The sequence below is a fragment of the Pinus tabuliformis genome, chromosome 6, assembly GCF_031772625.1.
Source record: "Pinus tabuliformis cultivar Carrire ecotype Pingquan chromosome 6, CPIR1, whole genome shotgun sequence".
NCBI classification, from domain to species: domain Eukaryota; kingdom Viridiplantae; phylum Streptophyta; class Pinopsida; order Pinales; family Pinaceae; genus Pinus; species Pinus tabuliformis.
In genome coordinates this window covers 382,605,665-382,621,022 of record NC_142292.1, presented here as the reverse complement: position 1 = coordinate 382,621,022, position 15,358 = coordinate 382,605,665, and the positions used below count along the sequence as shown (strand labels likewise).

Sequence of the window (15,358 nt, the reverse complement as noted above, 5' to 3'; positions counted from 1 at the left end):
GTAAGCCATTTGTTTTTGTGGCCTGTGTAAACCAATGCTTCTATGTCTTAATGAAGCTTGTGGGTTTGTGATCATTTGCTAGGATAAATTCATATTGCTCATTGAACGGGTCAGAAACGGTTCACAACTCTGAAACGTCCTCTCTACATTCATATGACTGTCGGTTCTGCGATTCTGAGTGTAACGCACATGCACATTCCAGCGATCCGAAAATAGAGGCTTGGGTATTTTTAAAACCTGTCAACTCTGCAGAACCTGCTTGCTATTAATTTCTGTTGATCGTGTCAGTTATAGACATAACATTTTTCGCTGGCCTGTTCCCTTCTGCTACGCTGCTGCTGTAGCTACTCCACCTGCATACAAAACGCTCCTTCGACTGTTACGCTGCTCCTTGAATACTGCTGACCCTATCAGATAGCGCATCGTGTGTAAATATACTGCGTTTTTCCCATACGTTGCTGAAACGCTGGTTTACGATTTCGTATAGAGATTCCTTGAACAACCAATCTATTTTCTCTCTCCTCGGACATTCAGTGCGGAGTTGGGATGTTGAAACTGGCGTTGCAAGGCTATGAGAATCTGATCAACTCGCCTTACTTCTTTAAAATCAATATTCTCCGCTCCAGCCTTTGTTTCAAGTTTCACACTGTCACTTTCTGTATCATAGCCAATCTTCTCTAGTTTTGAGGCTGCAGCCGTGAAAGATTTTGATATATAATATAGAGCTCGAACCATCCGAGATGCGAAAACACTAGAGAGCTGAGGTGCCTGGTAGATGGAACCGTCTAGGACGTAATATGTAAGCATGGGTGTGACTTTCTCAGGCCCGTCGCGCTTTTGCTTTCGGATAACAAAAAGATGAGGCTCCATAACTTCATTCAACATATATTCAATGCCTATCAATTTCGAGAGCTGGGAGATGTCAAGGGGATGAATAGAGCGCATCCGAAGTTGCTCGTTATTGCAAGTGTAGTCATAGAAAGGAGAGAGTGCGAAATAATCGAAGATGAAGTTTCGGTCAAGGGGGAAACTGTTGAGCCAAAGTTGATCTCTGAAGCAGATGCCTGTCAAGTTGGTGCCAGGAGGAGGGGGCATGCGTTAATTCATTGACAGTGGGTTGCCGGAAAGCACTGCATTGTCTGAGTATCGGTGGTGAAGGCTCTTCACTAAATGTTGCTGGCGGGGTTCAATTACTCCTGCCTTAATGATCGAATTTGGTTCTGGTGCATTGAATGTTTTCATACATGCGTTTTTTAGCCACGCTGCTCATACCACTCTCCAATCCGTTGTCCAATCCACGCCTCTGTCACGCTACCATACATCACTCCCACTATTTGATTCCGCTCCTGGTTATTAGCATTGAAAATTCGCTCGGTCGACATTATCCAAACCACCTCCTCTGTTTTATAACGTATACAAAGCCTCCCTCCGTTACAAGTTTGCAGGGTGAGAATTAAAAGAGTCCCCTTGCACAAAAGGGTTCTCCATTTCAAGGTCCTCGTCTCAAGCTCATTGATCAAGCGCATAGACTCTTTGCAGAGACAAAGGAGCATGCTTTTGAGTCAAAGGCAGCAGAAGAGCATGCAAAATTGCTTAGACTGCAGCATGAGCTAGAAGCAAGCACCAAACAGGCTATATTTGTTGATTCAAGTGTCAGCGACACAATCCGCACATGCATTGTACTAGGAAATCATCGTGCAGCTCAGAAGATAAGGGCAGAGTTTAAGGTTTTTGAGAAACGGTGGTATTGGCTGAAAGTATTTGCCTTAGCAACTATCAGAGATTGGGATGCCTTAGAGAAATTCTCCAAAGAAAATTCGTTCCTCCCTCCCTGAGGCCGTTGAAACATGTATAGATGCTGCAGGTCATGAATTTGACATTTCACGACAACGTACTCTTTTGAGAGCTGCTAGCTATGGTCGGGCTTTTTGCAGTCATTTTCAACGGGATCGTTTTAGGGAGATGTGCCAAATATTGAGAGTACTCAATGTTGTTCGTCATTATGAGATTGGTATTCCTCTCAGCATTCAACAGTATAAGGATGAATAGTTCGATTCTGACCAAAGTGCTTTTCCATTGCATCAAATATTTCCTTTGTGAAATTTGCTGGTAATTTCTTATCTATGCGCATTGTGCTGATACTTTCCAAACTGATCAAATTTGCGCCCCTGAAAGAGCAAGGCATTGAAGTGTTTGTAAGGGTGGCAAATGTGTTCCTGAATATCTCGTGTGGAAAATGTCCATGCTAAGAACGCTTTTCTAGCTACAGGAGGAACATGACCAGAGATATGTGCTCCACAATCTGAGTTTGAATTGGAATTATTCTCCATGTATGTGAACCGAGAAGAGCAAGAGGCATCCTGTACTGTTGTAGTAGATGAAAGTTCTTCTGGTTTGTTGATCATAAAGATCCTCTTTTTGACTTAGTTGTAAGCTTTTTTTTGACATCAAGCTCACCAGTTTTATTTCCAACAATTCTCTTTGCTACCAGTGGTTTTTTAACTGAACTTGCAATAGCTGGAGGTGGAAGACCTACTTCAGCTTTAGAAGGAACTGCTTGAGAGACATTGCTGTAGTTTTTGATACTCTATAAAACTTATATTCAAGAGACAGTGTTGATGAGCTAACGAAATTGGGTGTCAGAACTTGGCCTATTGTAGATGCTATTACTGAGATTATATGTCTATATCAAGTGTTGAGATATAAAAGTTTTCAATAAGAACGAATCTGCATTATCTAGTTTGCTTTCTGGTATTCCGGTTTCAACATCTTCGAATTCTACCTGTTGCTTCTTGCTGCACACTGATCATTTGCTGCACACTTATAAGGATATTGCTGTGTACTGTGAGTGGGTATTACTTTTCTGCATTAAGTAGTAGTTTTGATCAGTTTTTAACGCATAAATGGCCAGAATCAGTGAAGTATTAGAGTTCATGAAAACTCTTATACAATCTACTGTTGATGACACATTACAAATCAGCAAAGGATCTCTCTCAGAAATTCAGACATGCTTATATAATGCACAGGAAAAGATTGATTTTTTACAGCTTGAATCTCAGCTTCAGCAAGAAGAATTAAAACAAAGGAGTCATCATTCTGAACCTGTTTTTGTTCAGAACAGTGAAATAGACTCCCATAAGCAGCAAGTTCATTCAGATCCAATGCCCAATAAAGCAGCAGTTGAACATGCAGATGCAGAAACTCAATCTGCACTTCCCAAGCCCATCATCAGACCTTGGGAACAGCTTGTCCAAAACAAGCACAGAACTGGTCTTGGATATGACAAGGACTTGTCCTTTCATATTCCAGACTATGCCAAGCCCATTCAGTTTCAGAGAGCTGGATTCATTCATGACAGTTCATCTGCTCCTCATGACAGTTCACCTCCAACTGTTCCAGATTCTACTCCTCTTCCACCGCAACAACAACAACAACAGATCGTGAAATGCCAACACTGTGACCGAGTTGGCCATCTGAAAGATCACTGTTTTGATCTTCATCCATGTAAGCACTGTCATAAAACTAGTCATTCTTCACACAGATGCTTCAGAAACAAACGTCCTGCAAGAACAAAGATTCATCTTGGATGGATCGCTTCTTGGCAATGGGCATCAACAGCCAAGAAGATATTCCAAACACATGTCAGAACTTGTTCCAAAATATTGAACAGTCTTACAGTTGAGTTTTCTCCATCTTCTCACCTTGTATCTGACAGGGGGGGAAATGATGGTCATCTACAAGCTTCAAAGTCACATCAAGCGAGCCTGAGCCACAACCTGCCACACCAGTTTCAGAGTTGTAGCCAGAGACAAAGATGCCCCTGAACATGCCTTCAATTGGCAATCTGGGACACTTCCTCTAACAGAAGACTTCAGCTTCTTGCCAGTTTTGGAAGAGTTCCAGGAATCGCAGAGTTGTTGGTCATCCTTAAACCATCACAGATTAAGAACACTTCCTCTAGCAGAAGACTCCAGCTTCTTGCCAGTTTTGGAAGAGTTCCAGGAATTGCATTAAGCATTCCAGAGTTGGTGGTCATCCTTAAACCATCACAGATTAAGAACACTTCCTCTAGCAGAAGACTCCAGCTTCTTGCCAGTTTTGGAAGAGTTCCGGGAACTGCACTAAGCGTTCCAGTGTTGGTGGTCATCCTTAAACCACCGCCTTTTTTTACCAACATTTCATAGAGCACATTCAGCCTAGTGCTGCCATGCATTTTTTGCACATTTTGTATTACAGCTCTCTTCTTGGACTCATACATAACCCTTCGGATTAAGGGGGGAATGTTGGACACCTAATCCTAAATGGGTTAGTGTGGAAGTCGAATGGACAAAAGCAGTCCAAGAGACCTTGGGATCTGAAACCCAAGAGTTATATGTTGTACTATAAATGTATATCTCATGTTAATAAAAAAAATGGAACTCACATGATTTATCTTTCCTATTCTATGTTTCCATGTGTGTTTAACAAAAACTTTCAATGAAAGTTTCCATTTGTGTTGTTTTGTGATTGTAAAGCAATAAGCACATAAAGTAATAAAAAATCACACAAATAACTTCCACTTCCAAAATATAAATTATGTACATAAAGGAAGATCACAAACAACTTCCACTTCCAAATATATATATATATATATATATATATATATGCCTTTCACTAACAAAGACGGGTCTAAACTGAAGAATAGTGAGAATAAAAGCCACATGTCTCTTTTTGTCAAATATGTGAATATGATTACCTTGATAATGCTTCTTCTCTTTGCATCAAAATATATTCTTTCATATTAATATTTCTGTATAGCTAATCATTGTTATTAGCTGTAATATATATACACACACATTTAAGTTAAACCTTGCAAACATAGTATTTGTTAAAAATAGTGGATAAATATCCTACATCATATGGGAAATCAGAAGGATTAATATCAAACCTGTAGTGAAAAAATGCTTAAATAAATGGGCATACTATTTATTCACGTGTTGCTTGTTGTATCCAATTAGCTAGGGTACCAAACCTTTTTATATTGCTACTACCTTTAGTATAATACCACACTAATCATGGCCTGCTCGACTACCTTATAATTGATAGCCACTAAAATGACCCTCTAACCAGTGGCTTACTAGCAGAGAACTATAGTTCTACATCAAAATTAGTCCTCAAACCTTCAACACTGGTGGTAACGTAAACAATATTCCATAGCATGCATTAGAAATAGTGTTCAAATTCTTAATTAGAGTTGAATTGCCACTTTTAAGCCGTAAAAGTTGTTTATTTATGATCAGATGAAATGTCCCAATCACTTACGATGCTTAAATCACATAACTTATAATGTCTCAACCACCTTTAGATTTTCATCATCCCATTATCAATGTTGTGCATTTGTGATGAAATATCATCCCATTATCAATGTTGTGCATTTGTGATGAAATGAAGCATGCAGTAGTTTTCACCATTAAATCATATAAATAATATATTTTAAGATAGATATATTATATAAGTTAAACTTATGAGAAAGCTACGAATTTATTGTTCCTATGTCATTAAAGCTAAGGTTATCTTATTTTCTTCTTTTATGTTTTTTTTTATGTTCGTGTTCTAAGATGATGTCATATACCTGGAAATGCCTCATGATTGCTTTCGAATTATTTTTCGACTAAAAACTGTATTTAGGACAAACGTTGCAATAGTTATCACGCCTTGAATCGTATACATTAATATAGATATCTGATTACAGTTATAAAAGTTGATAGAAAAGTTATAAAGTCTATAATGTTATCATAGTCTCAATTGCTTTTATGTATGCTCTTGCGCCAAAGTGATGTCTTGTATGATCAATATAACAAATTAATAAATCAGATCATTTTAGGGCATATGGAATGTAGCATTTAGTTACAAATAATTCTTATTCAAGTGGTTACATATGATGACTCCATGTTTGCATTACAACGATAATGATCTATAATTTGAAAATCCTTCCTGGTTGTAAAATATCATGTTGCAAAAGCGAAAAACACTAACTGTAAAAAAAGCCCAAAAAGAATTACCATGATTGCCAAAATATCATATTTTTTAATAAGATTGTGCAAAAATTCTCCGTACCAAAAAAAAATCTTCACCCAGGAAAATTTACTTCGAAAAAGGAGTGCACATGACGAAGGGAAGAGAATTAAAACACGTTACACCTCCAAAATCTACCATGGAACCCGACATGTACTTAAAGGAAATGGAGCGGAGCATATTATATTGACAAATTGACAAAATAGTAAATATTATATATACAAACAAATTGACACGGGCAAAAGCTCAACATTGTTAAGTTTGGTCAACCCTTGAAAACTTATCGCAACACCTTCTATTAAAGAACAACCGATCTGGATCAGAGATCAGTCTGCAGATTATGACATCTATTTACTCTTACCAAGTGAACTCAAACACCGTATTAAACACAACTAGAATAACAGCCTAAAAGCAAAAAGGTCACGTTGCTACATTTAAAACTCGTGTCATTGTGACTCATTAACTTGCTAACAGATTAACAATATTAGTTTAACCCTCTACGAATATAACAAATTTAGAACCATATTTCAAAACTTTTCATGCACTACTGCCAGTAATAGTTTGTCAAAATTTACACTCCAAATTCACCAAAGGAGAGATTTCATCTGCATCTTTGCATTATAAGATCTCCTGCCACCTTTGTCCTTCGAAGAATTTCTTGAAACATGGGACCTCCTAGCACCATGGGCTGCTGCAATAGCTCGCTTCCTCTGCTTCTCTAATCGCCTATCAAGTTCAGGATCATCATCACTTGTAGCAGATTCATCATCTCCTCCTTCCTGGTTGAAAAGACATCCACTAATTGTAATCAAAATTGTTTCCAAAGTACCATAAGCAGGAAGAAAAATAAATGGCAAGTACAGTGCAAATAGAACTGAAGATTCTAAGTTTAATTTCAGTTACTGCTAGATGAAAAGAGTGCAATTTAACAGTGCAAATATTATTAGAAAATAAATAGTGCAACAGTTATTTACAGTCACGACTTAGCACCAAAGTATATTTTAGGACAGCCAACCTTATGAGAAACACTAACTGAGATGCCATATTAACAACATATCACCATGTTATACTCTCCTATATTTCAAAATCTTAATTCATCAGCATTCATTCCTCTTGACCACAATGCCTCAAAATATCATTATTGCAGCAAGGTACCCTCATCATATAATACCATGCCTTAAATCACTTTATTAAAGATACTGCACTTCTTTAAGAATTTATTCTGTGATCATAGAGGTCCTTAAGATGTGCTCATACTTTACAGATGATGTGTCTGGACCATGATCCAAATGATAAAAAATTGGCATTGTCAAAACTAAACCTCAAATAATGCTAGCTAACATCAATCACCAATAGCGAATCAAGACACGAGCATAGATTGGCACAAGGAAGACAGATAAGCAACATCAAAGAATGGCAATATAAAAACTACAAAGAGTATTTGACAGGAATCCTGAATCCAAGAAATCAAAAAATATAGGTATGAATGATACATAAGGTGAATTTAAGCCATGTTGACTTTGGTGCAACCAACAAGATGAACATCAGACTGTTTTATCAGATGCGGAGCAACCAACAAAAAATTTCGAACGAGACAAAGCATCTTGTGAGATCAACCTCTCAAATCAAGGAACTGCATCTGGAGCTATGCACGAAACTTGGAAACAACTAAGGGTTTCCAAAACTGGTAAGCCATCTAAACATAAGCCCCCAAAATTTTAGGGCACATAAAATACAAACATTCCGTAAAAGTCCCTTTTTTTTAAGTAGCAAATTATCAGGAAACCAGAATGAATATATCAAGATTACTCCCTATGCTGCAAAAATCAGTAAAACCCTGTGTTATTGTAGCATTCAGGAAAGCTTTTGCTCTTGAAGACAATGTGATAAATGTGAGAGAGCAGGTTTTATTATCTTAATGAGGGGAAGTGGTGTTAAGTTTTAATTTGCCAAGCCCAAAGTCAAATGGGTCTACCTTGGGTAGTTAAGGAGGAAAAGCCATTATCCTCCTTACCCAGGCTTGTGATATGTTTACCTCCTGCGAGTTGATTGGGGCTTGCAAGGTACCAGCAATCTCACTCCCACATAAGTTCTTTGAAGGTGGGACAAGATGTCTCCAAATATTTTAGCCTAAGAGGTTAGCTCAACCAGTTATCACCATTTTTGTTGGGCATTTGGTTAGTTTCAGAACCAACTGATGCCTGGTTCAAATCTCCCTTGATTAGGCACACTCGTTTATGCCAATGGTTTTACTAGGAATACCATCCATAGATGTGGGGATTCGGGGAGGCATCCCTTGGGTTTATCCACTAGGTTTTCCTTGGAAAAAATGGGGTACACAGCCCAAAAAGCATTATTCCAGTCTGAAACACACATCTACAGGCCTGAAACAACTGTTTCAAGTGCATTTCCATCCCTGGTACATTTATGGACACAGAAATATGCAAAGTGGTGTTCAGAGAAGTGTTATTTGAACTGGTGAAACTGGACGGTCCGACCATTTTGGAGGTGAAACCTTTCCAACAGTTGCCCCGAACCTGAAAAGAGCAGTTTTTGTATCGAAACTGCTGGTTCCATGCCGAACCAGTTGGTTCTATACAAAGCTGGCCAGTTCCATACAATGGAACTAAGGACCCTCGGAACACAAATTTTTAACAAAAGCAATAATTTAAGAGAGAGGTAACCTAATATTCAAATCTAGGGCCCTAATGCCATGTAATTAATGCCGATGTTAAATTCTTGAAGTAAAAGGATGAAAATGAATCATAAAGGCTAAGTAACAATACACATCAAAATAGGGGCCATTGTAATGTTCCCGAGAAATTAATTTCCCAAGAGATGAAGAAGCCTATCAATCCCTGTAGGCTATAGTCCTTGATAGAGGGGAAAAGCCCAAAATACCCAATGTTTGGGCAAGTTTTGGGGCAGCTGGGCAAAGAAACCCAAAAATGGAGTTTGAAATGAATTTCTCTCAAATTAATTAAAGAGAAAATTCCCTCGAGGAAACTATAAATACAAGACGGTTGAATTCATTTGGATCACCATTGACTGGATCATTTTATCTCTGTTTTTTAAGCCTCAGGCCCTCTTTCTCCTATCAATTTCGGAGGTGAAAGATTCCACCCTGGTTGATAAAATTATTTTATCTTCCTTGTCTTTGTTCTGGCACAGGGATTTCTCTCTATTCAAGAAGCAGCGAAGTAGTTTTCAAGGCAAAGTCTGTGGCAAGGCAATTAAGATACCTTGAGATAGGACGAACTCTTCTCTGAAGCTAAACTCTAGGCGGATCAAAGTATTGAAAGGCTCCATACAGCAGGCCGAAGGTACCTAGCATTGGCAATCTCCGGAGGTCGAAATTGGAGAAGAGAGTACCTTGAATCCTTGTCCAAGTCTATCTGTGCATGAACAGGAGCAAATCCCAAGTGATCCACACTTATATTAAGATTGTATGAAGGTCTGGAATTGGGTCGAAGTTTGAAGTAAAGCGCCGGCAGGTTTGGCAAAGTTCTGGAGCCCATTCTTAGTCAACCAACCACGCAGACCACCCACCATCATTCTGAGCAAATTGGGTTAACTTTGTGACAGAATTGGTAATTTCATCCCTGGAGGTAATCAAAAAGTATAGTTCAATGATCCTGAATCTAATACGGTGCCAGAATATCTCCAAATCCGGAAGGCAAGCACAAACAGTATCACACCCATGTCCTAAGGCAATTCGCTTTCCAATTCAAACTACTATCAAAAACGGATAATCCCTGAAGTAGGACCAGCCTTTGTACTAAAATAGTTTGACATTTTCTTTGGCCGAGTTGCCCTAAAGCAATCACTGCATATCTTGGACTAGTTTTTTGGAGTACTGAAGCAGAGTAACACAGATTTCCTGTAGTCGCAGATCCCAGCCTAAGGAAGGTCTCTGAAGTTCGTCAATTAGTCCAAGGTTGGACCAAATTAGTAGCCCGAAGTAGTCCAAGGAAGCCTGTCAAATCAACATTCTTGAAGCAAGAGGCCCACAGGTCTTTGGAACTAGGCGTAGCATCCTGTAGCAGACATAGTTTTGGAGATATCTATAATTAGTTCCTAATCAGAATCTACAAGAATACTCATTCTGCTCAGATCGTTAGTGTACTTGGAACACTTTCTTTGTTAAATTTGCATTACATGCAGAGTGATATGGTTGCTGACAATTGTGTCATGATACTTAGTGTGGATCATATCTTATTGTGCTATCGAATGAGTTGATGTTTTATTTATTGAATGAGCAAAAGAAATTTCATCGAAAACCCTAGATACCTGAAACCCTAGGTCAAAAATTACACTAAAATATTACAACCGTGTCCCATATTTCACTTGTCGGAGATGAATATACACAAGGACAAGTGTCCTCAAACACTTGACCTCAACATGTCCTGAAAATTGGACACATGTCCTGTTGAAAATGTAACTAGTGTTGATCCTCATAATGTAATAAGATGTAATTGTTATCATTGACATATTTATTATATTCATATTACTATTTTTTGGTCAAAGCATGATCTTCATGCTTATAGAGACAAAAGAGTCTAGAGAATTTATTATGAGTCAAAAATAAACGTATTTGAGTCAAATCCCAATTGGACTTTTGTAAAGAAAAAGAAAAAGAATTTTTATTTTGAGTCAAAGAGTCAACACAAGACCAAGTTGGCCCTCCTTGGACATGTCGACCGACGTGGCAGCTATTCGACCCTCCTATACAGGTATATATGAGTCAACTCGAACCCTTAGAGACACACACTCACACATCACATCATCCATCAATTTATGTGCCTAATCAAGAAGAAAAAGATCCAAAGTCAAAGGAGAGAAAAAAATTGGGTTTTCTATCTTGTTTCTGATCACATGTGCAAAGATTTTGTGGCATCTCTGTGAAAATTACAGGGCTGAAATTTGGTCTTCACTGCAGGACCGAAAATTCTATGATTTGACCAGATTTCAAAAGGGTTTGACTAGTGTTGACTTTGACTTGATTGGAGGAGACTTAGAGGAGGGTTGACTTGGAAATTTGTGGCAGTTTTTGGTCTTGGTCTTGGGTCTTGGATATCTCATTTTGATTTGATTCTATAAGAAGGATTGTTGGGTTTTCCCACTTGTGGGGTTTTTCCCTGGCTTGGAGCCTAATTTCTGGTGTTCTTTGTCTCTTTGTGATCATTGTAATTCTGCACATTTGTATAATTACTTGATGAAGAAGATAATATAAGTAATAAGAATCCAACAAACATTCACAAGTAATTATCAAGTTAAGAGAAATCAATCATTATCTTACAGCACTTAGTTTCTCAACATGGTATCAGAGCTAAGGTGAAAGAAAGGTAGCGTGAAGATCACAACTTGTTGGGACATTTGAAGACACTATTGCAGCAGTTATCTCTCCAAAGACAGAAGGGTTGAAAATCATATTGTTGAAGACATCCTCATAGTAGTTGTCTCTCTCTTGAAGGCTCTTGGAAATTTCATCAAGTTCTCGCTCACTCATCAATGCTCTTGCTCACTCATCAACATTCTTGAAGACACTCTTATAACAACTTCTCCTTCTTTGACAAGTAAGTACTCTACTATACTCTATGTCTAATCCTCCCAACCAAATGACATCTATTTGCAAGGAAGGCAACAAACTTGATGGAGCTTCTAATTTCAAGGCTTGGAAAAAGAGAATTGATCTAGTTCTCAAAGAAAATGAAGTCATGCAATTTGTTGAAGGCAATGTTCCAGTACCAGACAAAAATAATGCTCAAGAAGTAGCCAAGTACAACAAGGGAGAAATTAGAGCTCAAAGAATTCTCTTTGAGTCTATCAAGGATCATCTTATCTCTTTTGTTTCAGATTTGTCCACATCCAAAGAAGTATATGATAAATTGGTCAAATTATATTCTTTCAAGACTCAATACTACTGGTTAAAAGATATCTCTAAGGAATCAACTTTATGGAACAAGAATGTCAAAAGATGAAGATGTGGCTTCATACTTTATGAAAATATCAAAAATAAAGGATCAACTTCAAGGACTTGGAGAAACCATATCTGATTCTGAATTAATCACTTCTGTAATCAATGCTCTACCTCCAACTTGGAATGGTTTTGCAAGTGGAATCTATGCAAGAAAATATACTCCAACTTTTGAAGAACTTTGGGCTCTATGTGTTCTAGAAGAAACAAGGTTGAAAGCTAAAGATGATAACGAACCCAATAACAAAAAACTCTCAAGCCTTTGTTTCTAAATCAAAGAAGAACTTTAGAAAGTTTGGAACATTTGGATCTCATCACAAGTACAACAATAACAAGCCTCATGGAAATCGAGACACGTCTAAAGTTTTGTTGATAGTGTTGGATACCGCTAGCATACAAGGGATCTCCCTAATATAAGGTCCCAACTAGGCCTCACATCGTTTGGTGTAGGAGTCCCATCCGGAATACAGCCCAACTCCCGTTTTACTTAAAGATATGCCTTACCTTTAGCTATCAACATGAGAGAGAAGTGCAATTGTCCTTTCGAATGAGCAAGCTAATATGCCTTGTGAATGTTCAATTTCCAATGTATCAAGGTTCTTCTACGGCAGACGGGAAAATTAAGTGAGCCTCTAAGAGAGAAGTAATAGTACTACCCTAATGGAGACACATGCAATATGTAAGACTCATCTAACATCAAGCGAAATAGTTCACAAGGATGCGACAATCATTATAGCATAACAACACATTTCCAACAAGGAGCATCGAAGTAACCGAAATAGTTCAACTAATCCAGTACTAATGAAAGCAAACATGAACCATAAACATTCAAAGAATAGTCTTAGAAACATTCACAATCCATGTGTGAAAACGTGTTGGCCTAGAAGGCTTCAATATTAAGCAAAAGTCCCAAGATACATAAATGCAATGAACATCACTAGCTCCAATAGTGGAGTGTTAGAGCCACTACTTGCTCCCCAAAAGTACTAACTTTGTCTCTCTAATGCCTTGTGGGAGAAGCCAAGGTTAAAAGTCCTTTACATGAGAAATGAGGATCTATTTATAACTTGAGGAATGACCTTTCACATCCTCATGACTCTTGAATTTATAACTTCTTGTGACCTTTGGACTTCTACAACCTTTGGAATTCCAAATGACTTTTGGAATTACATATGACTTTTGATATTACATGTCTTTTGGACTTCCATGACTCTTTAATTCATACATTACTCTTGGTCTTCAACTTATTTGTCTTTTACAATGATTGCAACAATACATTATGACTTCCACATCATCATATGACGAGACTTAACATGTCACTATCTAGGATGACTGGGACTAATAGTGACTGATGACATGGACTTTCTCCAATGGTGACATGGCTTCCAACTATATCTTCATTCTTCATGCAACTTTAATCGTTGATGTCCTCTACCCTCCAAAGGGTATCTGATCAAATGGAGTCCTTGCGGTTACTTTGATCATCAACATTCAAGCGTGTTCTTTGTTCTTTCCGAGCTTCCTTTGTTTGTTCTCCTTGCCCGATCTTCCTCATGTGTGCTTGCCATGGTGTTTCTAGAATACCTGTGTCTACAATCACTCATGACGAGCAACTATCAATCTGAAAATCTCCTATTCTACCATGATTCATGCATATTTTATGTTCAGGCCTCTTCGATGCACTCAAGAGGGACAAAAGGCGCTTCAGTGCGCATGGGCGCACTTTGAAAGGTTGAAGGGCTGAAGAGGAGAGGCTTCGGGGCTTCGACATGCGCTCATGTGCTCAAAGGAAGAAGACGATCAAGGCAAGGCGCATGGCGCAAGTCCGAAGGGTGAAGGGGAAAGTTTTAGGCTTCCTAAGTGCGTTGTGCACTCAAGGGAGTGATGGAAGGCGCAAGGCACACTCCTAAAGGCTGAAGCGTGAAGGCTTCAGGCCTTCGAGGTGCGCTCATGCGCTCAAGAGACCCAGGAGGGCACAGGGCGCTCTCCTGAAGGCTAAAGGTTGGTACTTCATGCATTTCAAGTGCACTCATATACTCAAAAAGTCCAAGAGGGCACATGGCGCATCAGGGAATGTTGAAGGGTGAAGCTTAAGGCCTTCAGGGTGTGTCTATGTGCTCAAGGAGGGCGCACTTCTTCAAGTCGAAGGAGTGCGCTCTAGAAAGACTTGGCCTTTTGAGGGCGCAGTTCGGAGTAAGGAAGGGGAAAGAGGGTTAAGGAGTGTGCCTAGTGCTCTTGGAGGGAGCATGGCGGACTTCTGAACAACCAAGGATTCCTCATCAAGGCTTCAAAATACGCTCGTGCGCTTTTAGCCTCAATGAGTTCACTTTGAACCGAAAATTTGTCCAAGTCTGAGAAAAGGCGCAAGGGGTGAACAAGATGATTTTACACATAGAACCAAGCGTGACGCACACTAACTCATCAAGAAAACCTAGAAAACTTGAACGATGATAAATATTCATTGAAATTCCACTTTGTACCCATTCCCCAAGTATAACGAGTGAAGTGTGTGCGACTGCGACCCAAAAGTGTCATTTTATGACAACAATGATGTTATGACCACAAAATGCACCAAAAGATGTTTTGATCAATGCAATGACACTTGAGACCATTCAAAGACACTTGAAATACATAGAATAGCATGAAACAACATTTGATAATTAAAGCGACTCCAGATACGACAATGGTAGTAGGCTCCAAAATTCAAACATAGCAAAATTTTGGAGGGTGTTGTAGCAGCGACAACAAGTTCAATGCTTTGGTTGCAATGAATATGGGCTTTATAAGAGAGATTATCCCAAGAGCTCTAAGGATAATAAGAGCAAAAAAAGGAAAGAAAGAAATGAAGCACATATAGCAAAAGATGAAGGAGCTGAAAAGAAACCTAAGGTCGAAGACAAGGACCTCTACTATGTTGAATTTTCACGACCTTAGGTCTAGGTTAGAGTCTTAAAATCATTGACGCTACCAAACCAAGAATCTCAACCATAAACTACTTTGCACAGCGGATGGGCTTTATAAGAGAGATTATCCCAAGAACTCTAAGGATAATAAGAGCAACAAAAGGAAAGAAAGAAATGAAGCACATATAGCAGAAGATGAAGGAGCTGAAAAGAAACCTAAGGTCGAAGACAAGGACCTCTACTATGTTGAATTTTCACGACCTTAGGTCTAGGTTAGAGTCTTAAAATCACTGACGCTACCAAACCAAGAAACTCAACCATAAACTACTTTGCACAACAGAAATATAAAGCAGTAAATCACATATGCACAATATACACAGTTTTAAACAAAATTGTACAATATCTACAATCCCAATCTTTGTTA

General features: G+C 38.6%; 1 protein-coding gene and 1 pseudogene across 2 annotated transcripts in view; both read right to left on the bottom strand.

Moving 5' to 3' along the window:
- Nucleotides 1–507: 507 nt before the first annotated feature.
- Nucleotides 508–1,095, bottom strand: LOC149258918 (mediator of RNA polymerase II transcription subunit 6 pseudogene; annotated as a pseudogene).
- A 5,543-nt stretch (nucleotides 1,096–6,638) lies between these two features.
- LOC149258917 (serine/threonine-protein kinase rio2-like) overlaps nucleotides 6,639–15,358 on the bottom strand; it is a 233,179-nt gene continuing 224,459 nt past the window's right edge. For both annotated transcript variants that reach the window (XM_089416735.1, XM_089416745.1), the window contains one exon: nucleotides 6,639–6,833. In XM_089416735.1, the coding sequence (XP_089272861.1) occupies nucleotides 6,639–6,833 (195 nt within the window). The remainder of the gene's footprint in view (nucleotides 6,834–15,358) is intronic.